This window comes from Gasterosteus aculeatus, chromosome 6, assembly GCF_964276395.1.
Source record: "Gasterosteus aculeatus chromosome 6, fGasAcu3.hap1.1, whole genome shotgun sequence".
Lineage (NCBI taxonomy): Eukaryota > Metazoa > Chordata > Actinopteri > Perciformes > Gasterosteidae > Gasterosteus > Gasterosteus aculeatus.
The window spans coordinates 16044045-16071619 of NC_135693.1; the positions used below are offsets into that span (position 1 = coordinate 16044045).

At 42.9% G+C, this 27575-nt stretch overlaps 1 protein-coding gene across 1 annotated transcript in view; it reads left to right on the top strand.

Annotated features, from left to right (window-relative positions):
* arid5b (AT-rich interaction domain 5B) overlaps positions 1-27575 on the top strand; it is a 63706-nt gene that overhangs the window by 8812 nt on the left and 27319 nt on the right. Inside the window, exons 3-4 of the mRNA XM_040178722.2 lie at positions 1069-1303; positions 19043-19273. Coding sequence (XP_040034656.2) covers positions 1069-1303; positions 19043-19273 — 466 coding nt within the window. The remainder of the gene's footprint in view (positions 1-1068; positions 1304-19042; positions 19274-27575) is intronic.

Genomic DNA, 27575 nt, shown 5'->3' on the forward strand with positions numbered 1-27575 from the left:
AACATCTACGTCCCCATTGACATTGATTTAACTGCTGGCATAAATTCAATTCAGCAATCATGCACATCATCAATATTCATGGTGCAGTAATTTACTTACATTAACGTGCAGCCGCAGCCGTGATGCCACTCAACTCACCCATCAGTTTAGTTTAGATAAATAAGGACGTCCTGTTGTTTGTCCTGTTACTTCTGCCATGGATCTTTATTCGTATTTCTATTCTGTTATTTACACCCTGATTACGTTCAGTTATTACTGAAATAAATGACATGGGGCAAAATAAAGTACATTTATTCAAGAAATGTACTCGTGTCCGTTTTAGAGGGAACTGATGTACTTTTCATTCCACTCTTTACTTACGTTACGTTGCTCATTCAAATTATGCATTACAGATATTATGCAGTATTACTCAAACCATCAAGCCAAGCACCATAAATGTGAACATTGAACATTGAAAAACTAAAACATTACAATGTATTCTTTTGTGAAAAAACCCAATATAACATTCTAAAATAAGTTGTTTGTAATGAGCACTTTCACTTGATATTTTGCTGCTATCACCTCTGTGTTTTAACCTCAGTAAAGAAAGAAAGACCTTTAAGAGGCTTGTGAGGAGTTATCTTTAGTCATTGGTATTTCTAATTCTAGTTTAGCAAAGGTTCCGCATGCCTCCTTCCCCGCCTGTTTCATACTCTGCTCAAGTATGGAGAAACACACACAAGTCAAATACAAGTTTTGTGCTTCAAAGCAGAGCTATAATTGTAAACAAAACTACTCATTACAAACCACCTAACCCGCTGTTTATCGAATTAAAGGCTCCACAATTCGGAGACTGGGTGATTTTAATACAGCACAAATCAAGCCCAAAGTCAAAAAGAAATTCTACAAAAGTATCCACAGTTGTTGAGTAGTTTGAATATTTAAATGCTTAAAAGAAATGGAGAAAATATAAAAAGGTATGCTTAAAAGCGTCGTTGCACTCTGGCCAAATGGAACAATCCCGCCCTTGACACAGTTGCACTCTACTCCCTTCATGCGGTGATTTGTAATTGGGATTCTTCCTTTCAGCACGAGGTCATCGCAGTGTCCGAGAAGGTGGTGGTGCGGCTGGAGGACCTGGTGAAGTGGACCGTGCCCGACTTCTCGGGATGGAGCCACTGCCTGAAGGCCGAGCCCCTCAAACCCTCCGTGCTGCGGGAGCTGGGGACCAACGGGAGGCGGGAGGCCCTCCACCGCTATCGGGAGAGCACCCTGACCAGCGGACTCAACTTCAAGGATGTCCAGCGGGAGCGGGCGCAGCTGGGTGAGCCGTGGCCGAAACCTCAACTTATTTAGTTCCTTTTATAGCATTTCTTCATCCCAAAAGGTTACTGCAGCAGTTTCCCATTCCTCCGGCCTGCTGCTTTTGATGTTTCTTCTATTTGTGTCCTGACTCCACCATAAATCAGCTTATGTTTATTGTTCTTTGGTTGGTTTAACAAGTGTTGTCTTGACTGGAGTAATTCATCAGCGTGTAGTTGGAAGTCATCCCGATATAATGAGCTGAGAATCACGGTAATAGAGGCGGCATCGAGGTAATGGCAGCCTGCTTGCCAACGCATTATTATCCCACAGCATAACAGCTCTTTTCAGAGTGCGACAACAACCAAGGCAACGTTGCAAAACTCCCATAATTCAGCTGGTAATGTTTTTAAATAATTGAGTCACATCAAACCGCAGCCTGCTGCTCCTCTGACGCCGTCTCATACATCAGTTCAGATCGTAGTTGGTTGTGTGTTTTAGGAGCTTCAAGGATTGTTTGCGTGTGAATGGTCGTCTGGCGTATTCGCCGCGTGCACGGTGCCATTAAGCGTTGGTGATTGTTCGATTCCTGCACCGGGCTCTCCGGGTCTCACGTCGGCATTTCTCATGAATCGGTCCAAGCATGGAGCTGGATGTCTCGGGGGATGATTCATCCGATGCAAATAGGAAAGTCACATTGAGGCAGTTGAGTCTAATAATCAGAAAGAACATAATGTTCCCCTTGAAGCGTTATTTGCCTCTCTCTCACATGGCTGTGATGTAATCCTAATACTGATTATAATGGTTTTATGTAGCTTAGCAAACGTGCTAGAAATTCTTTCAGCCTTGTCAGATTAAAAGTATGTATCCTGCTAATTTTAAACCAGAAATGTGACTGTTTAATCCTCAATTCATTCATTTTTAATAATCATTTTATGCCTACGGCCTTTGTGGAAGTGAAACTGCATTACGCTTGAAAACCTGAGCATTTCTTGCAGAAACGAGTGGTTTATTGATGAGTCCTGCACTGCGTTCTGCTCCTGATCTTCCAGGAAAACAAGCTGTGGTGTGTTTCTGTCTGATGCCGTAATGCCCTTGATTACTCGATATCGCTTAAATCTCATACGCAAAAAGGACAAGAGGATCAATAATAGATGCTTTGTTGTTATTCCAGTAATCAATACAGTTTGTCCGTGCTTGTGGGTGTGCGTTGCTTTCACAAATAGACGTATCCGTCTGCTTCTTAAATTATATTGCGTTCCATATTAGGGCTTTCTATAAATGTGCCATTTCGTCCGAGGGTTTATTGACAATAGCCGGACAACGCTAGTGCTAGTGAGGGGTTGTGTGTGTGTGTGTGTGTGTGTGAGAGAGAGTGTGCATGCGCGTTGCTAATGAGCAGCGCTGCCGTTAATGACTCCATCAGGCTGTTTCTAAATGCACTTGTCACTCCGATGGGACACTCCGCCAGAGAATCTGCCCACTCAGCAGAACGGTCTCAGACTCTGGCAGGGCACCAGAGACACACACACACACACACACACACACACACACACATAGATGGACACACGAACGCACGCTACACACCGACAATCAGCGATGCGCACTCACTTATCAATTTGTTTGTTTGTTCGCTCCGTCTTTGGCGTGCCGGTTGTTGACAGTCTGACAGTGCGAGCGGTGCGGAGAGCCGGGGAGAGAGAGAGAGAGAGAGAGAGAGAGAGATATCACTTCTTCAAATGCAAATGAATGTTACTCCGAGCAAGGCTTTGCATGGCAATATGAAATATGCCACTGCAATGCTGCTGACTACCGAAATGAAATATTCATGCCCCAGCAGCAGATCTGATATAAAAGTACCCTTAAAGCATCTTGTAGCTGGATGTCTGTAATTCTGAGTGATATTGGCTCACTGACTGAACTGACTTTTTCATGATACAGCTTTATGCTCTTTTTCTTTCGGATTGTGTTTATGACAGAACGGACCAAATAGTTTGCTCGCATTTTTTCACTTGAATGATATATCTTCTGATTATTATTCTCAGGCTGATCTGTAACTATGTCAGAGCAATTGGATTGTTCCCCATAACAGGATACTGCAGCAATACCACAAGCTGCACAGAAAAACATTGTGAGCTAAAAAGCAATAAAGTGTGCCATTGTTAAGGAGGGAAACCGTTCTTTTTATTTTTTCTGTGCGTATCCCAACTTTTCCTGGCACGTGGCCAACGAGAATTATGTTCACTGTTGTATATTTTTTTTCCCCCGTAGTAAACATGGGAAAAATATTACCAGACAAACGTGTCGGAAACATTATCACACTTTTACCTAATCTGCATACATACGGAGTGAGTGAACAAAGCTCCATTTTGAAACCGAAAAGGCCTTAATTAGAGAAACCGGTGACCTTTGCTGCTGTCCGGATGCATTGACAGCTGTGACTGTGAGGCAGAGAGAGGATGGGTATCATCATTCAAATCCCAGCTTTTACCAGGAATAAGAGGACCTTTAAAAAGATGTAATGTTTCCGTGCGCCTTTTGAAATAAAAAAATAAAAAATGGAAGAAGCAAAGCGGCAGGATGTTCTTGGATGTGATTTGGACAAGAACATTGAGATCCCTCTAATGTCCATACTGCAGATGTGATGTTTCTTCCCGCAAGCCATTAGCTTAGCTTAGAACTAAGGCTGTAAAAACTGCCAGCTCGGCACTGTCCTATCAAATCTAGAGCTCACAAATGAACATCCTGTTTGTTTAATCTCTACAAAAGATGTGGTGTACTATTTCTTGGCTGAGTTCGGTAACTTCTTCCTCTTGTTGTCACTGTGCGGTTGCAGCACAGCCAGGTTAGCTGCTCCCCGCCCCGTCTTTGTGCACGGCTAACCGACTCCTCGCTCATATTTACCTGACAAATAAGGTTGTATCATCTAACTCTCTGCGAGTGTTTTCACAAAATGTAGATTTTGGTGTGAATCGTTTTTACAGGAGGCCAAAAACATAACAATCTGTCTCCCTGTGGCCGGCACATAACACAAAGTACACTTATCACTGTAGTTTCCCACACACGGTGAGCCAAGTGGAGCGTAATAACACATTTTCTTCGAGTGCTTAAAGAGTGACGTATTGTACTTTGCAGCGCTTACGTAATCTGTAACGTGATTCACTTAATCAGGTAAGGCAAACTGTCCACTCGGTTTATCTCGTATTGGACCGAGCATTAGAGATTCTTTTTACTGCTCAATCCACCAGGGATGACTTGCCAGGGAAGTTTACATTCTGCCCCACTATCTCTCCCCAGAGAACTGGCCTGATTCCTTTTTTTTTTTTTTTTCCTTCTTTTCATTGCCGCCTGCCGAAATTGGTTTCTGCTCGTACGCTACGAGTCCGAGCGTCGGAGGGCTGTATCTGCTGATGCAGTTTGTTGGCTTAAGCCGGGAGAAACAGAGAGCTGTTGAAGGGAAATAAAAAAAAAAAATGGAGAAAAAAAAAAAATCGGTCCTGCTCACAAAATAGCTCAACGGGTTTTCTGACTCGTCTTTTCGTCAATTCAAGCCGTCAGCGGCGAAGCCGGTGAGCAGATTGTGAGTGGAGATGATGGCGAGGACGATACAAGGTCAGGGCTCGTTTCTGCTGCATTCAAAGAACAGCGATGGTGATCCTGACTCCTGCCCTCCCCCTGAAGCATCGGCAGCAGTTGGTTCATCCCTCTGCGCTGTGAGGATTAGGGCTGTCTGAGCAAACATGCAGTGTATTAACAAAGCATTCACCCCTCCCTTTGACCTTTTTATACTATTTTTGTGCAGCAGCAGCTTTCGAAGATTGAAGTAAATTGTTTTAGGACTTATTGATATCTGAAGTTGGATGCTGTTGTGTGCTCTGGGGCTCGTGATTGAATAGATTGCCAAACAAATTAGATAATTTTCTCATATTATATATTTAGTAAGTGGTGATAGTTGAGGTGAGTCATTCATTTCTAAGAAAAGGCACGTTATGCATGCAGCTTCTTTATTCAACAGAAAGCTGTGACTAGTGAGCTTTGGTCGATGATATTCGAGGCCTCTTTCTCAGCAGCCACCCTCAGTGACGCGCAGGGTAAACACGGGTGTAATTGATGAAATGAATTATGTTCCCGTGTCACTCAGCGCGTCGCAGCCAGCCAACAGGCCCAGTAGAGCCCTGGCCCGCCCAAACCGAACAGGCATATGATTAATGTTATTAATAACGCCTGTGTTTACCCTGCAACGACCAGTAAAGACGGCCGCTGAGTCAAATGTGACGCGACGTATTTGAGTCAAAATGTCCCTTTTATTACTGCGACCGATTTCATACTTTAAGTCGAGAACCAAAAGATGAATTTCTTTCCAGATTTGCAAAGTGAAGTCTGTTCAGAGTCGCTGTGTTTGTCGGGTAGACAGACAGGTGCTTTTCCTCAGGTGATCCGAGCTGGGGGCTCATTGATTGAGGTTGAAGTGCACAGCGGGCCAGTTGACATCACCGCATTTCAACTCTTTTTAAAAAATTTTTAAAGCAACATCTGACCCGTTCGCCGGGCTCGGCTCGTGTATCCGAGTTGATGTCCCGACATTATTTCGGTCGGAACATTTCAATTTGATGCAGGGGGTAGATTCTGTCCCTTTCCAGAGACTTGTTGAGAGCGTCCCTGAATGTTTATGCGGGCAGGGAGCGGTGATAAGGAACGCGACAGATGCTGTCTTCTCACGGATGATTTGTCTCGGTGACAATACAGAACAATATTTGGGACTTTGAGTCGCTATCACACAAATGTTTTATGTTTCGACTGCGGCGTGGGAAGGAGTAAAGCGGTTTTCTTGGAAAAGATAAAGAGCAAGTGTCGCTGTGTTAGGAGAGTAATGGTATGTTGTGACTCCGGCAGAGAGCGAGAGGGACGGCTTTTGTGAGACGCGCTGTGTTCATTCAGAATGTGGAGCAGATTGTATCGTTTGCACTTGTTGGCTCTCCGCCCTTTACACATATTTGCTTCCACTTCTGCTTTTTTTTCTCTTTTCTTTTTCTCTTTAACTACGAACTGTCCAAAATTCTCTTTGAAGTAAATGAATGGAGTGTTTGTATTGATTATGTGCCTCCCTCCCCCCCTCCCCTCTTTCTCTCCTTCTGTGGTATGTTTTTTCCTCTGATTATTGGTGGTGCTGCGAGGCTTCATGCCAGTATCTTCTTCATTATGCTCAGACCTGTAGGAGAGAGAGAATCACAAGCTGTTTTTCCTCGCTGATGTGCTCATATCATTAATTCACTTCTGACTGGCCTGAAGCCAGAGAATTCTAAATCTGTAAGCAGTAAATTGTGTGCCGGGGTGGAAAAATCTATTAGATGTTTGAGCATGCCTCGAATTTGAATGGGAGAAAAAGACAGTGCGAGAGAAAGAGACAGAGAGACCACCCCACAACTCAGCCATATCCTGTTATGGCTTGCACCATTATCAAATTCAGCTTCGTTTGATAGCTGCAATCATTAATAATTTGTGTTATTTTATTTCGGGAATGTCACATAATGTTGTTTTTTATGACTTGAGCGAGGAGGGGCTGAAGGCTGAAGCGGGCGGTTAAACAATGAGAAGGGCCTCAGAGGAAATGAAGACCTCCGTCTCTCCATTAGCGAGGTCTGAAACAACAGTTGTGTCTCTCCTCTCTCCATTAGTCAGGTCTGGAACAACAGAATTGCTATTGATGTGTCCTCTGCCAGGCATCTTAAATAGACAGAGAGGGAGAGAGCTTCTTTCATAACACACTAGCCTGTCTGCTTCTGAGACAAACTCCCTGATAGATTATTTTTTAATGTTATTTCTTTGATTATTCTGTTATGAAAAGCCATAAAATTAGTCAAGAGTTTTTTCTTCTATATACCACTGCCTGCTAGTTCCAGTTAGTTCCACTTTGACTAACACTTGAGTGTTACCCAACCAGCAGGCTTACAGAAGAGATTTCTATATTTGTCTTCATCAAGATGATGCCATTTCAAGTATTACTGCAGCAATAATGTTTCAGTGCTGAACTGCCTTTTGCACATTTTTCTCCGGCATGTTCCGCTGCCTGTGCCTTATGGATCATTGTGTGCTGCTCCGTGGGGCCCCTACACAGCACAGATTGTACAATTAATAGCTGTGCACATTTTATGAGCATGCCATTCCATCTGCTTTATGAATGCAAAACTGTCCTTTCCTGGTTTGTGTTTTAAAAGGACTTTTCAAATCAACATGAACAAAAACGTACAAATGGACAAAGCTTTGTGAAATGAATATGAGTGGTGGTTGAATGTAAATAATTTAGTACGTCTGAGGTTCTTATCTTTTACTTGAGTATTTTATTCTACATTCTTCTCCTGCACTACTTTTATTTGTCAGATGAAGTCACTGGTTACATTTTGCATACACAAATGAGGCATCTGTACATATTAAACTACCCAAAAGTGCATACGATTAAACAAAGCTCCACTCAACCGACCACAACAGAGAAATACTAATGCATCAGTAATCATATTCCATTAATATATGAGTATACTCACAGGAACCATGTTGAGGACAGAGTAGGCTTACGAGCACCTTTAATTGTGATACTTGTGCTACATTTAGTTAATGACACTTACAAGCTTTTGCTTAAATCACACTTTAACTTAAATACAGGATCTGAATCCACAGTATCGGCTCAACTATTTTTAATTAAGGCACATTATTGGATATTCGGGGATAAGTCAATCTAGAGAGTGGTGATACATTTCATTTGATACCGATGTAGGAGGATTTTCTGTTGTTGTTGTTGCTGTTGGTTCATTCACTTAGTTCATCATTAGTTTCCAATTTAACTTTGTAAAAGATGTGTAAATGATCCGTTGCCGCGTCGAACCGTGGCTCACTTTTCAAGCTTTGAGGCTGTAGGATTTATAACACTGGTCATTGGCCTTTGATAATAATAACTAGTATTCCACAGCATGTGTGTGTGTAACCATAATACTCATTTAATTCTTCCTTCACATTACAGTGTTAGAAAAACATTTCCGTCAGACCAGAAGAATTGTTCCCGCCGCTGATTGCAGATCAGCTTTCTCAACATCGAACTTGATATCTGTTATAATCTAAAAGGCAACAGTGATGTAAGGGGGTCACATGCTGTGGCCAGCTGCAGGAGACACACTGTAGTACACCGTGTTGAAGACAGACTTCTAGCCTTGTAGGAATAACAGTGTTCATTTCACAGCACAGAGGTAATGCATTTTTCCTGCATTCAAAGGTAATTGCAATGCGGGACTTTGATAGATTCCAGACCTTTGGTGGGAACTGTGTGCGTGTGTGTGTGTGTGTGTCCGTCTGTGTGTCTACATGCTCGCACATACTGTACTTGCTTGGACACATAACTGCTCTTAATGCTTTTATTAAGCCAAAGAAATACAAATGACGTCATTTGCATTTGCACAATATCTCCTTGCAGATGGCGTATTATATTTTGGTTTCTTTGATATATCGACTGCCAGAGGAGTTGGAAGCTGCAAACAATAGATCATTGATGCCTCTCCGTCGTCTCTTTCAACCTGTCGCTCTGTTTCCTTGTTATGTACTGGCCTGAGGAGCACTTGGCAAAATGAGAGGCGTTCAGCCCGTCCTGTTTTATTCCCCCTGATTTTCTCCTCAGCCATAACTCAGAGAAGCTGTTTTTCCGTCCAATGTGTCAGTGGATAATGTCTACAGTTAACATTAGCAGAGTATCCCAATCCCACATGTTCAAATGGGTGCACACCTTCATTCATCTTGCTAATGGCAATTATTAAACGTGAGTGAGGAAATCTGCTGGATACGTAAATACAACCGGATACTTCGGTATTTGGCTTGAATGAGGAACAAAGGAGAAATTATTGCTTGATCACTGTGGCTGGCCACGGTCCAAACAATGAAAAAACGAATAGAACCTAATTCTCTAATTCTCATTCTCTTCTCCCGTTCGTCAGCACATATACAATAAACAAAAGACTCGAATTGGGCTTTTTTCCCCCTGCGAGCTGTTGTAAAAACAAACAGACCCCACAGCACTATTAGAGAAGTACGGAGTGACCAGTGAACACAAAGTTGTCACCGGAGCGAGTAGATATTCCCCATTGAAGTTCTTATCTTTCCTGTGAGATATGAGACAAGCTGTGAGTGCTGCATTACACTGATTGCAGCTCAGCGTTGCCACATCAGACGTCGACTTGTGTAATCTGGAATGGATGCTGTTTAAAGCCGACCCGGTTTCTCAGTTTATCACAAATCACCTGCTTGTTCAGCCAGGTTCCGCGCGCTTCACACGAGTAACGCTTGTGAAAAGCGTTTGCGAGCTGGGGAACTTCAAACTCAGAGCATTAGGGGCTGTGCAGAGAAAACAATTGTTAGAGGTTGTTTTCCTTTTTGTGGTGCTCTCAGAATGTGTAATCACAACTAAGTGCTGGGAGAACTTCCTACAGTTTGCATTTATGGGATTTGCTTTTGTATCTTCAGGAGGCTTTGTATCAATGACAGCACATAAACAAGGAATCTGAACAGATGGTGCTGGTTTTTAATGACATATTGCTATCTGTAAAGTCTCTCTCCAAGCCACAGACTAAAACATCTCCCCTTGGGGAGCGCACAGCACTAGTTGTTACCATCCGCTGCTAATGTCACTCTTTTCTTTGTCACATTGTCCCCCAGCTAAATAAATGCAACGTAAATTGAGTATTGTGCTGGATGTAATTATTGAAAAGGGTTCCAGTTGGCTTAACTCAACGGGCTGTGTTTATTTAAAGCCCCCTCTGTACAGATCTGATGATAGAGAGAGGGAGGGAGAAAGAGAGCTTCTTATATAATGACAGGAATTCACAATGGAGCCACGCTGAATGACAACCCCCCCCCACCCCAAACAAACAACCCCCCCCTACTCTTCCTCATTACAGTATTTTTTTTACTATTGGGAAACTTGCGTGTCTCAAATAGCCTCTAGTATTATTCCTCTTCCTCCCTCCTGCTCTTTTGTGCTTCATTCTTTTACAAAAAAACATATTAAATCATATTTCCTTTTACACAGTATATACACCCATGAGAAATAAGCCTGAGTAGAAAATGAGAGGCCCTTCTTCGAGGCAACACACACGGCAACTTTGATCTAGAATGGCATGTAATTCCTTGCCTGACCCAATTCCCAATCTTCTGATAAGATGTTTTCCTTTGCTCTTCGTGCAGAACTCACTCGAATGGGAACTTGCCGTCCCATTAAAGATACATTTAAAGCCAAACGCGTCGTCCATTTCATTGAGCGGGAGGGGGGGGTAACGTGGTTGGAAACTACCCGTGTAACCCTCTTTTGGCCGGTCGGCGACAACCTGTGACATCTCCGATCGCGGCCGCGCCACCGAGTTTGTGTCGGGCAGAGCGCGTGACGAATGGGAGCGGCCGTCACAGCAGATGGAGTATCATCACCTGGGCGCAGAAGCTTTTAAGCTCGCTGGAGGAGGAGAGAGGGCGAGAGACACGCCGAGTGGCTTCACTTGTTTGTGTACAAGGCAGCTGTTTTGCTACGTCCAAAGATAGTTGATTAAATTCGCTCCCTGTGGTATCTGCACATTTCGGGCTCTTGCAGAGCAGCTTGTTTTTACTCTTGAAATTGACTGCGCCATAAGTGGATTGACCCACCCCCCCTCTCCCCCCCCCCCAAAAAACCTAGCGGTAGTCTTTCATTAGTCTGGATGCAGCCGGGGACCAGACAGCGAACAGTGTTTAGGGTCAATCCATCACTGCACAAAAGGGGATCCACAACGCACAAACTTGTCTTCCTCATCTTAATAAGGGACACAAAGTTGCATCTTTAAGCCTCTGTTGCTCGTGGCTCGACTCGGAGAGGACGTGTGCGTGCAACTTCATCTCCGGCACAAAAGCAGGCCCCTCAAAGCGTCCGTGATGGCTCTTTTGTTACGAGGCCCCCGTTGTTGCTGTTGTTTGGGGGTTTTTTTCCCCATAGTCAAATGCACCAATTTGCTGTTTTAGACAAGGAGCCCTTCCAAATAATTCCTGCGTGTATTACGGCACCTATTAAATGCAAACTTTTCAATCTGGCAATCAATACGGCGGGCAGCTCTGGCTGGCCCCGTGCCAGAGACATTAGGGCTGCGAGCGCTGGTTGCTAGGGAGCGGAGCCTGCTCAGGGGAAAGAATGTTTAATGTAATAGAATCACATAAATCAACTGGAGGAAAGTGCTCGTGTTGTTTCTTCTCTTCTCTTCTCTCTGTTTAACTCAAAACATTTAATATGGGTGTGTGTTTTTGAAAATCTAGAACAGCCCCCCCCCCCACACCCCCCTTCCACTTTCTGTCAACCGCAAGAACATCTGGGATGGAATTAGGCTGAGGGAAGTTGAATTTTCTCAGTGTTTATGTGTGTGTGTACACTTCTTATAAGTAAGCATGTGTGTGTGTGCGCTTGTTTCTGCCCGCATGGCTGTGTGTCCTCAGTCCCTGGGTCCCACACTTGAATAAATTGAGGGGAAAATTATATAAATGTTTCTTCTTCTGTTTTCTTCTCCTTTGTCACAGGCCACCGCCCCGCCCTGCTGAAATGAATGGGGCACTTTAGTGCTTTACTATAATTAAGAACAGGAGCCGGCACGCACGGAGGGCTCTCTTTTCTCTCTCTCTCTCTCTTTCCATGTATCACTCCCTGTCAGTGTTGCTCTCCCTCTCTCTGCCCTCTGTACAGTTTCAGTAGAACATTTCCTCTGGGTGTTTCTGCCCTTTCGTGGGAATATGATTATCTTAGAAGAATTAGTGCACGGCCGTTGCCTGCCAATGTAAAAGCCAGATCTCTCTGTTAAAGTTATTCTCCAGCCACTGTATCCGACAACGCAGAATTGTTTTAATATTAGATGTGATCAGCTTGAAGCTTTGACAAAAAAATGTTACTGGGAATTTCCACTTTGAGAGCCTATTAGTGGAATATTTTGCAACCATGTGTTAGAAAACAGTGGCATCTTTACGCATTCGTCAGCCATGTAGTACTAGTTGGTTTCTAACTGTTTTTTTTCCAGCCACATGTTATGAAGTCGTGGACTGTTGAACCTAAACTATAAGCTGAAAGATGCTGAAACAATCCATAAAGCTGATGGGTATCGCAGTCGGTTGATAATATATCGCATCCATTGTTTATATAATCTAACAGACATTGATTAATACAGCTATATATATATATATATGTGTGTGTGTTATATTGGAGGAACATCACAGACATGATGATACTATCATATTTATATCACATCGCCCCATTTGATCCTCTATACGTGAGACATGCCTGCACGCGGAGCGGCGTGTCGTGGACCTTGTGTCTGTTTGTGAGGACACAGCGTGCAGCTGATATGAGGAGCAGGGGAAAGGCGAGTCAGTGTCTGGGACTGATGTGATGTTGATGACGGACGTTCGCTGAGTCATTTGCAAACACAGTAGGTTATTCAATACAGATCCATTAAACACATCACTCCAATTCTTCTCCCTCGGAGCAAAATAGGGTGTTCGTGACACGCCGTGTGATCGCTCGGCTTTGTCTTGCACCAACACAGCGATTTATTGATGCCGCATCCTCCGCGTGATTAGCGGGGTCGTGTTTACAGCACAGACGAGCTTGCGATTAGGGAAATGTTCCAGCACATAGTGTTTTATCCAGAACGTAGTAGTCATTCACAGATTGCACAAGCGACGAATCATGCAAATTCAATACATTTATTTACATCTTTCATTTAATTCTCCCTCTGCTGCAACCAACGCATCATTTCAATTCGCCGTCACTGACAGATGCTGTTGCCTCTTTATTTGGTCAGGTTTCAATAACATGCAACCGATAGCCAGATCGGGCGCCTGCTGCTTATGTGGACCCCTCTCGGTGTCGTGTCCCTTCATTGACAAGCGAGAGAGAGAGAGAGAGGGAGAGAATGTGGATGAATCAGAGATGTGTTGTATATTATGAGAAGGGGCTAAATGGAAACAGGGCAACCTCAGAGATCAATACAGGGCGGAGAGCCTGCAGAACGGAGCGAGAATACCAAGCGTGATCCTTCTCCTCTCACCGTTCCCCCCTTTGTTTTTCTCCTCTCCCCTCTTTTCTTCACCAACGTGTTACTTCATGTCTATTTTTTTTATTTTTTTTATTTCAAAGCTTTTAACGTTGCTTTGGTGTTAAAAAAAAAACAAAAAAACACCCCCCCCACCCCATCACATATGAAAGGGACATTATTGGCTCTGGGTTATACGCCTTAGCATTTCTCGCCAACCCCACAAAAGCTGCGGGGGGATTCAGTAAATTCCTTTAGCCGAGCAGATAATGTGGAAATGTTGACAACAGCAAATTTTCACAGAGCGAGTGATTTAAAAACTACAGCGGGGGACAGTGGGCATGAGAGGAATGGTTTTCAGGTTTTTCCTGCTCCTCTGTGACAAGAGAAATGAGCACACTCGCCTGAAAGATTTTGTCAGAGCTCGTGGGCAGTTTGAATCTTTTTAAGCTCGGTTGAATATAAGTGACACAGTTTAGAATTGAGTCACATTTGGGTTTTAATTAGCCAGCGCCGATCTGCTTTTAACTGTCAGCAGCCCTCACATTACGTCTACTTTCAGTGCCGGCTGTAGAAATTCTCCAGTAAAAAGCAGGCGATCTGAGGGATGCTGCAGTGGATTGCCCTTTTTATATTTCTGGATTGGAATTCAATGATATAAATGATGTTTCATCTGACATTGCAATAGCTATTCATCCAGCGGAGCAGCTGCTTCAACCACAACTAATGAGTTTCATGTCGTACGCACATTTCTGTAAACTGATTATGATGAGTCATTCATCATGCTTGTTATAGAAGAGAATCATTTTTTGTCCTGTGGAGGAAAACACGTGCTTTAATTCTTTGTGGTACGTGCAGTGTGGCGGAGCTTCTACTCCTGTCTCGCTCGCACAGTGGGGCTGCAGTACTTTAGTCTTTTTCTTTTGAGGATTAGATGGCTCACTGGAATGTTTCCCTCACAAACATCTATCCTGCGTTGTTGAATGTCATTTTGTCATATTTATGAGGCAAATATTGTGCGCATGAATATCAGCGTGTTACTTCTAGTACTGAGACCTGTAATTTAGTGTGCCGAGTGTCTCATGGCAGCTGCTGTAGTTAATGACTTAATGACTGCTGGGGTCTGGTTGCTTATGGTGTAGTACAATATTTGTGTTTTCAAATGACAATGTTGTCACTTTTGCATGTTATACAATATTCATAATAAACCATGAATCCCCTGGACTTGACATCACAGACATGGTTGTAGATTTATTATCCTCATTATTGTTTCATCAAGGCTATTTTGTGCTCCTTTTTACGATTAATTGAAAATAATGTCATAAAAAACTCAATTGGTCTGCTTTTGCTGGGAAAATGCAACAATATTCAATTGTAGAAATTCAATTTCGGGAAAAGCAGCAAATCATCCCATTTGAGAAGCCGCAGACAGATGTTTATATGTGGAATTGCTGCTCAATAACTCACTTAATAAGTCCTCAAAGGGCCTCATCTATTTGGTCAACACATGTTTCTTTCACGCCACAATGTTGCCATAACAAGAAACTCCCCTTGCAACGATGTAAAACCAGGTTTCATCGACACGCATTTGTGAGTTATAGATTCTTGTGGTTTTGAAATGCGAGAGTGTGTTCAAAGGAAATTCTGTTTCCATGAAATGTCGACCGTGGAATGCAGAAAGCATCTAATTTATTAGTAATTTTCAGAGGAAGGATGACAGAAATCAGACCCTGGAGTCAATAAAAAGCATGGCTTCATTTGATCATGTTTCTCTTCTCCTCTGGCTGACGGTTATCTATTTTCCTTGTTTCCTCAAATGCACCAAAAACAAAATTGTCAGTGTTGGTGAGTGGATTATGTATTTCGTGAATTCAAAACAATGGCCGCCTGGAAGCAAGTTAATAAATGCAACATCTAGCAGTTTGGACTTTGACTTTTTCTGCCCTACAGTTGTTTTATTAGACATCTTCAAAGTCTAAAAACAACAACTCTGCAGTGTAACTACTCATTTCGTTCCCTGTTTGTGCTTTGCTCTCCATCCCTGTAGAGTTTTTGATTCTGGAATAATAATAATGGTGAACCTGAGTGACAGATGTTTGTATGCTTCTGTTTTTCTGAAAATCAACAGATAAAGATTTCTTTGAGTCCCGTTCCCTTTGTGTGGCATCTATCTGATCCCCTGAGCCGTGACTCATACCAAAGCACAGTGCTACAAAGCCACGGCAGTAAAATGCTGCATTGATTCACTGTAGTTTCTTCAGTGCCACATTTGGTAAAAATGGTAGTATGTTTCTATGAAAAAACAAAGAAGGTGTTGCTCTGCAAAACCTGCAACTAACTGACAGGATTTAAAAATGTATTCCGACCACATGAGTTCAGCAAACTTCCTCTTTCAGATAATTGTCTTCCTGACATCAGGGGGTTGGATCAGATCTACAGTAGAAACCTACAAACAGCAGTTCAATCATTTCTTGCTGTAGTCTTCTTCTTCAAATGGACCTCTGCTTGCTTTTTCATTTGCATTTAACAAAGGCGGTCGGCCGCGTTTATATAACTGTGATACACATTCATGCCTTTGTCACTTCCTGGTTACGATAGGCCTCGGCATGGAAGAGCTGAAACATCAGCGGTATTATGCTGAGTCCTTAAGAGTAGTAGGAGTACGCTGCAGGCACGCTTACAACAGCAACACTACCAGATGCAATAACAACATACAACTAAACAGATCACGTTCTTTTTGGACTTAATTTGACTAATAAAGAAGAGAGCAACACTTTTAACAGATTAAATCGTATGTGTGCCTTTAACAGAGCATCCGATGTACAGTGCTAAACAATGCACTTACTTGTATAATTTTATATGTATACTTTTACCTTTACTGTTTGTTGTATATTACGTTAGAATGTATTTATGTTCTGCACCGAGCGAGTGGTCATAACGTCAGCTGTCCTGCAGAGCAGTTCTGACCCCCGACACTATTGTAGTTTACGAGGTCAGGAGCTTTACAACGTGTTCTGAAAATAATCCGTCACACCACAGCTGTTTGATGAACACGCTGCAGTGAGCGGTCTGACAGATGGACCGAGAAAATAGATCCAGAAAGACGGAGGCAAATTGCACAATATTCTATGTGTGTTGCATCTCCCCAGCGATGCAGCCAATTAGAAACCTTACTTAAAGATAAGGACGCCCCTTTATTTTGAAAGGTTGGCCCTGAGAACAAAATCATTATTTTAAGTGTGTATATAGTGTCTGTACTTACGCATGAAATCCCTGACATTTGGAAACAAGGCTCGCTCTACCTCAGAGCTGTAATTGCATAGAACAACAACTGGCAGAATCTGCAGTGGAACATGCATGTGCATGTATGCAGGAATATGTGTGCTTACACATACGTGGGCTTTGGGACATCTACCCCTGCTTACAGGCTCTCCGTGTGCGAGTGTGTGTGTTGGATGAATGGTTTTAATGATTTCTTTTGAAGTGGTCCTCGTATTTGAGTATAGTGGAACTAATTACGCTGATTGTCTGGAATGCTGCTGCTGTTACTGTGAATATTGTCCTTTCTGCCCTGTTTCTGCTGTACATTCCAGTCTCCAGCTTGATAAAATACCAGCACAGAGGGAAAAACACATATTTGTGTGCCTGTTTCATCTGTAGAGCGGCAAAGGGAAAAGCTGGCTAGTTAGCCACCCCTGAAATATTAACTTACCAGCAGAAATTCCCATGAATGTCAAGCCAAGGGCTTTGTAAAAGCAGACAGGACAGTGAATAATTCATGTAGAAATTGTGTTTCAAACTGCCTGACTCTGCTTCATCAACTGTTTGAACTGTGTAGTCGGCTTTGCAAGCTAGAAAAATATTAGCACTACTTTGAAACAACAGTCTCAGAGAGCAAATGAGTCTGAAAAATATGACATTGACTGGAGCTTTAGGGAACAAGGAACATGCATAATGTGTCTATGTATTATGATATGACCATTTCCCAGTCAGCGTTTAGTTCTGCATCGTGTTGAATCACCTCCGTTAAGGTCCTGCGACCTTTTATTATCACATAATTGCCGTAGTAGAAGATAAGGAACTACACACTTAGGAGATCTTTGGACCAGGGACACCCTATTTTAACATAGTGCTTTTTTCTAATATAAAGACACCTCAAAACAACATGTTTTTCCTTTGAGAAAATAACTGACGGTGGTTTTGTAGTTTGTGATAGATAGTCTGTTAAAGTTATTGTTATTTTAATCAACAACGTGGGGGCTCAACAGCTAAAGAGACTTTAATAGAGGAAAACAACAGAGGTAGTCTGCTGGGTTTGTATTTGTAATTAAGTATAATGCCAGAATGTATATTGTCAATACATACAAACAAGATGGTCCTGGTCTTTCATACGACAGTTAGTAGATGTTTCCAGATTCGCATTCCAGACTCACAAGGTTAAAATCACTATCACAGCTTTAGTTATCATAAAGTCCTGTAAATGCATCGGGTAGAGTTTTATTGGTGCTTTGATATTAACACTTTGATTTGTCCGTTGACGCCCCCCTGGTTTCCTTGTTGTTTTACGACATCAGCTCATTCTGTACTTCCTGTCCAGAGGGAATTATCTGCCAGTTGGTTAGTCACTCACAGGTGATAAAGCTGCAGCCAATCTGTGCGTACTTTCAGTGGAATTCTAATCACACACCCAGAAACAACATGCCCAAAGTGGTGGTAACGTCTGTCCCAAATGGGATGTTTCTAAGTGAAACAACGAGGCGCATTAACAAACAACTACGTCAGATTATTATTATTACACAAGATGCCGTAGATGTTAAAGCAAGATGGAAGGCTGTAATTATTTGTACAAAATGTCAAGAATCTACAGCTGTTTTTCTCCATTCCTCTTTTCACTGCATCAGCGATGCACGACATGCATTTTAAACGCGGACCAAGTATTTGTTCAGTTCCCTTTAAAAGGGTGTTATGCCAGTTTGGTGAAATGTATTATTCTTTACTAGGAAAGGGTGTGAAACTTCTTGGAGGTACTATACTGCGGGTTTAAGGCGTGTCGCTGCCTGAAAGTGATTCGTTACTGAAACATGCAGTGAGGTCAACGCGATGAGGTCATTGTGATGGCCTACCAGGTAGCAAGTGAAATGAATAAATGTTGTATTGGAGCTGTGGAAAAAACAGCGTTACGCTTGTTACTGGACAAAGCGGCATTTAGTAAAAATGTATCGCTTCCAAGGAATTACTGAAAATTCATGAAAACAAAATAAATGTTTTGGCATCGTCTCTCAAAGCAATAGCGAACGTATTGACGTTTATTTGCAGTTGGATTTTTTAATCACATTTTTTCAGATTTATGTGGTACTTAGCAAAAGTGACAGTACAACAAAACAGTGAGTCAAACATTACAGGCAACCCTGGATTGTAAGTCCAATAGCGAGGAGTAAAAGTGTAATTTTAACAACTCACTGGCACAAGAAATGCCCAAACATAAAAGAAGCCAAAGAATGATCCATGAGTGAAAATAGAGTAATGAAATCTGAGGAGAACTAGCAGAGGGAATGCGTCGTGTAAAATGAAACTGCAAACCTTACAGGAGCATTCGTAACACAAAACCAGAATTAATTCATTTTTGCAGGGATACTAGAGAAGAAAGCCCTTTATTCAACGTCTACTTCTGTATTTTGTGTGTTTTTCAGGCCAGGAGGAGGACGGGCGGAAGGTTCTGGTGCTCAGCTACCCGCAGTACTGCCGCTTCCGCTCGGTTTTGGCGCGCCTCAGGGCGCAGCCGTCCTCCCTGCTCATCGACCACACGGTGCTGGCGCTGGGCGGCATCGCCGCGTTGGGCGGCAGCACGAGGATCCTGTACTGCCGGGACACCTTCGAGCATCCGGCCCTGCTGCAGAACGAGAGCGTCTGCGACGAGTTCGGTGAGTTTCGGCTGCGGCCTGGAGATAGCCGTCGCGTTAGCTCGTCTGCGACGCCAACAGCCGTCGCGTGGGCCGGTTCCGTGCTCTCATTGGACGGTTCACCTGAAACTCGTCGCGCCACTTTGGTTACCGTGACTGTTTGCTGAAATTTGCTTCTGGTGGAAAACGTAAAAGTGTTTGGCCGAGCAATTTGACAACAGAAAACTGTACTTGAGCTTGTTTGAAATTTGAGTTTCGAAGCCAAACGCAGTTCAGTTGCCGTCCTGTGATGAATACGTAGGCAAAAAAACTGCATTTCATGAGCTGAGAGAAACAGCAGCTCTCTGTCAGTGCAATAAGGAACCATAACATTTTAGACATCATAGTTTGTTTACAGGTCCGGGGCACTGAGAAGAAGAGGAAAAAAAGGTGTATAAATCATTTTTTCTCGCACTAGAAGAGAATCTGATAAATTTCCTCAGGTGAAGTCCATTCAGTCAGCATTTTCCAAGCGTACTACATGCTGCTACTAAAAAATCAAATGAAGAAGAAGTGAGCTGTAGCCTGCTCCTCCGCATCAGTACCAGTATTTTAATTCTCATTGAAAGACATTAAGTGCACAGGCTTTCCAATGTTTATTTTAGTTCATTAAGACCACATTCCACATTATATTATGTTACGATATACAATACGAACACAAGTGACCGCCATTCAAACACCCTCATTAGTCACACCTAAGGAAAACACCGTGTGGTTGCAGTGAGGAATTTGTGCTCGAACATGTCTATCAGCTTCCAGCGTGCTCTCCGTACCGCTCGTGAACCCACACATTTTATTAGGCCCGAGCCGGGCTAAAACAAAGGAGTAATGTGATTCGTCTCTCTTTATGTTTCCTCTGCTTGGTAGCAACGTGGAACTCAGCGGGCTCTCGTGCGGCGTCAATTTGACATTCACAGTAACGGCTCCTCTGGTCAGAAGTCATTGTTTTTCTTTTCCTGTAAATTTGCCAGCAGGTAATTGCATTTTAAGAGAGCAGCCGAGGTGAGACCAGAGGGGAAAACGCTTTTAGAGCATTGGAAAATAAGTTATGAATAGTAACGGTAACATCCTGTGGCTGCTATTGCTCATTCACTTGGCTCAATAATGCCATTCCTCTGCGAGCCACATTTAAGCTAAAGGTTTATTTTCAGAACCTAAGGGAGTTGTTTTTTTTCTTTTCGAAACAAGGCAACCAGATTTCTAATGTTATTCACATAAAAGGTTTACTGGCTTTGGAGCAGGTTTTTTATTCTCGCTTGAATGGCCGCTATGTGATTTTGTTTGAAAAACAGCAGAGGTAAGTAACTTCCACCCCTGTGCCAAGTGAACCAAGGCCTCAAGGGCGTCTGACTTATTAGGCACAAACACACACACACACACACACACTTGAATGTTTGCACATATGTGCTTAGAAACATCCACAACTGCTGAGCAAACTTCTGCTGCCATTTACAGGCGGCAGCTATGAACGCCATATTAAATTCACCTTTATGAGGATGAAAAGCAGCACTGTGGATACATAAGTAGCAGCACTTCTGCTTCGAAATAAATAAAAGTTCAAATCGATCCGGGGAACGATTTTATGACTTTCTTCTATGGTTCTTTCGATGCTAATTCTGACCTTTTGGATTCAGCCAAATCTGCTGTGGCGGCTCTAATAGCCGTCCGTCTTGTCCAAGCTAATTCATAAAAGTGTGTCAGGAGACCTCAGGGGGTAGAGAAAAGGCTCAGGGAGGGAAAAAAGAAGCGCCGTAGCAGGAATTCAGCAAGCCTGTTGGTACAGTGTGAAATGTAGCCATCAGATGCAAGCCCGCTGGTGAAATGGGGTCTATTTTTTGCCGGTCTGGTTATGATTTCAAAGCAGCACTCCATGATGTACATGCAGAGTGATAACGTACTCATTGTCGTATAAGCGACGGCTATTCAAGCATGTGCAGCGTGGGCTCGCTCTGATGTATTTTCTTTGCTCCAGCTCCTGTGCACATAGCGGCTCTGATATCCTCAATATTTGTTCTGACTTTACTGGATGATGTAAAGGTCGTCCCCGGCACGACAATGACACCCGGCCGAATCTTTATTCACGCGTTTCCGTCCACGCCGTGCTTTTGGACCGGCTCGAGAGAAACTGCGCTGGCGTCAGTCACCAGATCTTAAGTCCCGTGATCCATATTCATGTTCAGCATCCCCCCCCCCCCCGTCACCCCCTGCAGCTGCTGCCCTCCCGGGGAATGACACCGTTTTTTTGTTTATAATTATCACGCGTTGTCTGCCAGCGTGGAGTGATTATTCCCATGCTACTTCGTGTCCCCAATATAATGTCTTGCCAGGAGTAATATTACTAGCTGTACTGACAGAACCTGCGGCAGTACAACGCTCATTTGTGCGCGCGCTGACGTACAGAACAAGCTCTTATATGAACCTAATGATAAAGGACTTACTCACTGTGCCGTGCAGTAATAACGTTGGCACTACTGAGGCTCCTTTGCTGTGAGAAGAGGCCAGAAATAGTTTGTGTGGGCCAGGCCTTCGCCGCGCTGAATGACAAGGTTCAAGGTTGTGTTATTAGCTGTCAAGGTTTTGTCGGGTATTACTGGCATTGCTCTGGCATGCGTACTAAAAAGCAATGAGATAAACACGCGCCAGCTTCACCCAGAAGTGCTGTGTGTGATATATTTACAACAGCTACTCATTGGGCGTCTGTTAAGGAAAATGTTATGACCGACATATTTTCTCTTATTCTGATGTTATTCTGCCAAAGTGCTCACCCCCCCCCCCAGAAACCTAACACTCCTTATGTGCACATTGCTTAAATCAACAGTATTTGGAAAGTTAGTGAGGCAATCAAGTTTGAGGCAAAGCAGTTGAGTGGAGCCCCCCCAAACCCCCCCTCTCTTTTTCATTTGTCCCATATTCCCCAGGTCGCTTCTTTGGCACAGAAACTATATATTTCATGCTAAGCTCAGTGTGTTTTGTTTGAAATATCTCTCACTCCTTGCTGGCTGGATTTTTATTAAAAAGGAACATTTTCAGCGCAATCCTTTGGAATACTTTTTTTGTAATCCTCCAGGGTGGGAGGAGTGTAAAAAAACAACAACATTCATTGCTTCAGTATATTAACATTGTCCAGATGCAGTGATCATAAACAGAATCATACCCTATTTTTGTAATGCGGTGTGTGTGTGCCGGTTTGGTACATCTGTGGCTTCTCTCTCTGTGTGTGTTTACGAGGGGGTTTCTGCATGCTGAGTTAGTTGCATCAATGTTTGACAGAAACAAAAAAAAAAAATCCATTTCCTGTTCAGTCACTCGTCCTCAAACTGAAACCAATACTGAGAAACACGTCACTGGAGTGAAAAAGGTGAAATCAGTTGAACGCGGTTAAATTCTAAACCTGTACTTTGAGATAATATCTTTAAAAACATGCAGTCCTCCCAGCTTGATTGGGTCGGGCCACCAGAGGAACACGAACAGTATGATGTCATTGTTTCCACAACTTGAAGCACTTTCTCGCTAGCTCTTTAAACATGAAATCAGATTGGATGTAATATGCATAGGCCGGTATCGTCCCATGACAGCCCCGTCTGTTAATGTAATAGGCAAACTGCTTTCTAAGCTCGTGTTTTCCCATCTCCTCTGCAGATTTGTGTTAACCACCAGCCCATGAATTTTTCATCGTCCATATGTCCACGGTATACAGAGGCCGTAGAGGAGAAATTTAGAGGAGAAAAGCGCACACATCGTAGGTGTGTAGCCCCATTTCATATTCAGGACGTAGACTCTTTACACCAATAAACTGGTGAAAAGACTCTTGTTCGGCTCATTGTCTTAAATGGCCGTGCAATGATAGTTTGTAAACGATTAACACACTGTGAGCAGGATGTGGCTTATTGCACAATTATTATTGCATGCACAGGCTGCATTGGTGCCACGGTGCTATTTTAACTGAAGCCATTTCTTCTATAGACATCAGCAGCATTAGCATTACTCTTTGGCTGAATGAGACACAATCCTCCTGTCCGTCCCCATCGTGTCGTCAGCAACACACCAGCTCTACTGCTTTGAATTGCTGCTTCTCTGCTGTTAGAAAACAGCCCAGAGAGATGAATGAGCATCTGACTTCGGGTGAGAGTCTTTTTAGAAGTCTGGTGCTGTTATTTATCGGTGAAGCAGCGCTGCTGGTCGTGGGTAATTGACCAGTAGGGAAAGAAAGAGCACGCAGGTACACTCTCAGTTCAGTTACAGCATCACAGCCGACCACTTTAAAAGTTTCGGTTGCATTTCCTCACTCAAATCTCTCTAAACGGCTTCCTCTGAATGTTCAGATGTCAAAAATAGACATACTCTCCACGCTGTGATGTGCAGAGGATGTGCCTGCAGCGTAAGAAGGAGACCGCAGTCACTAGTGTAGTCAGTCACTACTACAATGAAATATTCATAACACAGAAAAGGACGGTGTGGTTTAGAATGTGGATTCATGTACAATATCATGTTATTTTAAGTAGGGATTAGGTGCTACTAATACGCCAGGATGCATAGCATTTATTTTACTACAGGCTATATTGTGTTGTGGAAGGCAGGATATTAACAATGTCATGTAAAGGTGTTCTTTTTAAAAAAAAAACATATCACGTAAAGTGCAATAAATAACACACAAACACTTTAAGTTTAGTCTAAAAACCAAACCTCCGCCCTTGAATATTTATTCATTTTAGAGATTTCTCCCCTTTTCAGGCAGACATTCTTTGTCATTTTACTGTAGTATGAAAATCTGTTTTCAGGACCATGAAATCTACTCTAAAAAGGTGATCCAACCCAGTAAAACATGTATCAGCTTTTTATTGTCACACTATCATCATATGTTATTGCAGCTGTGAAGGATTTGAACTCTCTCCCCCGTTGCTGCATTTGCAGAAACTCCGACATTCAAGATTTGAGAGTCATCTGCCAAGTAGGAAGCATTTTAAATAAGAGTAACAAACCAAATTCACATTAAATCATCGGGTGAGGGTTTTTCTTCGCGGTATAATCTTCTTTGAACACATGGTAGAACACATGAACGCAGTGTTTTGCTTTTGGTGGTGAACTTTGAAACACTCGGATGTCAGAGTTTCCTTAAACGCATCACCACGGAGAGTTTTCAGACTTGTTCCTGCTTGCAATAGTGTTACAGCAATATGTTAACATTGACAAAGTAATAAAGGTGTTGACTGTCGAGGATAATTCGTCATGTCACGCCTTTGCATGTTGATTCTGGTAGCACATGAATTAAAATGTCTGAACTATACGATATTATTTAAAGTCTTTTCTTAGCGTATTTTTGGAATGTGAACCTGGCTGCCTGAAAAGGCACAAAGTGATTAACTGCTTTGACTTTGGCATGATGGTTACAAATCATTTAATAGGTTGTTATCAGGCTTGGAGATAAAAACAAAACAAAAGGGAGATTGTGTAATTTAAAACTCTGATAAACTGCGGAGCCTGTTACTAATTATTTTACGCTTCAGCTGACCAAGACAGCTTGACCTCATTCATAATGGCCTGGATGATTATTCCATTAATGCACTTGTCAAATGTGGAAGAGCCACTTTTGGCTTTTGAATCAAGTAAGATTTATCATTTACATGATAAAAAAAAAGATACCGTGGGTGTGAACCTGGAAAAAAAAACCAACACGTTGAGTCACATTTCCACAGAATCCCAGATGTGAGTTGTGATACAACTCCAGAATGTCCCTGATGAAAATTACAGAACAGCGTGTTGCAACCTGGAGCGAACACGCCTGAGTCATCAGTGTAACTGTAGATGTTGTTTACAGAGTCGCTGCATGTGCGGCGGGTGCAGGAATGGCCCCCGGGTTGCCGGGTAAAAGCGTCCCGCATCTCCCCACATGTCTGCAGGTGGAGGCTCGTTGCCTGTTGTTGTTTCGGAACAGGAGCTTGTGCAATTTTAGTGACGTCAGAGAATTATTGTTGCGCCAATGTGCCACGATGGCCGTGAGGATTAAAGTGATGGAGCTGATGATTTCCACCCCCCCCCCCCCCCCAATATGACGCAGACACACAAAAAAGGCTACAGTGTCACTTCTGGCAGCTGCTTTAGAAATGTATTTAATAAAGTGTTACTGTTTTTAGAGCGTGCTGCGTTGCTGTTAATGAAAATACCGACAGCGGGAGAGAGCTTGTGGTGCTGTTTGAATTAGTTGTGGATTATTTGAATATACTGGGACAAATACAATACATTCACATATAACCAAGAAATAAATGACCTAAAGATAAAAGTACCTATTGGCCTACTTTGTTCAGGGAATGATGATTATTTATAATCACCATGGCTTAATGCTGCGTAGCTTTTCAAAAATGGTAAAGTCCCTGTGATTGGGCTCATTGGCCGACTCAATCCCATCAAGTGTAACTAGAGCGTGATCTATTAGAATACATATGTTTTATTGATGTATGGGCTCCATGTTTATCCTGGCATTCATTTATTTATAGGTCGATGCTGTGATTTTCTTTTTTTCTCCCTCCAGTAATGAATAGGATAAGCCTTGAAGCTTATCCACTGCTCCCTTTCATCTCTCCCTCCCTCTCTCTCTCCCCCCATTTCCTCCCTCTTCTCTCTTTCCCTTTCTCTCTTTCTCTGTTCAAAAATCCAAATTGAAATACTGTATCTATAAAGCCGGCGATCCTAAAGAGTCGTGGCTGCGGTCTGTCAGTATCAATGATGTGGAAGCGTTTGAAGGTGATCCTGTTTTTAGCAAATCCTCCACATTACGTAACTTTGACAATGTTTTACATTTGCCACTGCGGAGACAACAGGCTGCGTGTTTGGGACGGACCCTCCGCGTCTTCCTAACATTTCGATGCAAAAATTAGATTTATTTTTGCGACACGTGGCCGTTAAAACTGAAGTGACGTGTCCACTTGTCCGATACTTACAGCCTGCGTTGCGTTGTGGTGTATTTGTTTGTTATCACAGATTAAATCTCTTGCCTTCGGGTGGTGTTCAGCAAACACCAACCAGCTTTTTTTTTTTGTCTTGTGTATGTGCCTCGAGGTGAATACTGGGTGATGCTCTGAAGTTCAGCGGGGTCAGAGGTCATTGCATTCCTCAGCGTAAGTGTCGGCCAGTGGATCTGGGCTAAGCTTCCACCCGGCCGCGCCTCGGAGTGACGTGTGCTAATGAGTACTTAACAGGCGACGCTACCATCATGAGGACATCACATGAGGGGGACAGTAATTACACTTTATTTTGACTATAAATGAAGTTAGTAAAAATACTCTTGTGAAACATGTGACAACGTGACTGCGCAAGTCACGTTGTGCGAGTGGAGAGTCGACAGGCTTCAGGTGGTCGAGTACACACATTCCCAACCCCAGTTGAAACACACATCCCATTGAATCCATTGAGAATGATTTCATAATCTGTCGCAATAATAAACTTCTTTGAACGGTTTAATTGGCTCTTCTTGCAACACCGCCGCTTCGCTTCATTTGATCTGATGAAAGAGTAATGTTGCTTCTCCCCGGGGGGAGAATGCACAACGGCGCCCAAATAATGAAATAAGAACACTACCCTTTTTTTCCCCTCCCGACGACTGCTTTAATAAAGCAGAAAAATCCGTGCACCACTTTCCAACTAAATTGCTTTCATGTTTTCTTGCTTATGTATTTAATTTTCAGAGCTTGTTTAAAGTGAAAATAATCCTGATTCCTGGAAGGGTAATGGATTGAGGTCACATGGAAATTCAGAGCGCCATTGTTGTCAGACACAATTGGAAACGCTCCAGAGACATTCTGTGAAAAGTCACACTCACTGTACACCGTTCAGGAAACACTGCTTTGAATAGCCTCCACGGCCAGCAGAGGAATTTGATTTAAAGGAACCTGGTGTGCGTAAAAGCGTAACACAAGTAGTCCATGCAAAGGAGGAAAAAAGGGGATATGTAAAATTCAAACTGACAAAGGCATGAGGGTCTAGAAGGATGTTCTCTCTCGTCGGCTGAGGAATATTAATAGTGAGCGTCTGAATGGAGCGACTGTGTACAGCAACAGTACTGTCACAGAAATGAGCTCTACATCTATATGTGTGCACATGCACACAATTAACTTTATTAATATGGTGAGAGGATTCCATTTACATTCCCATCTGCTAATTCGAACCCCTAACATGCCTGAACCCGATGGCATGGAAATCAGTGAAAAAAATAAAACCATAACCACAGCCGAAATTATTCTGAAATCTATCCCTGAAAAATCTCTTGCCCAAGTTTTGCTTGGCGAGAAAT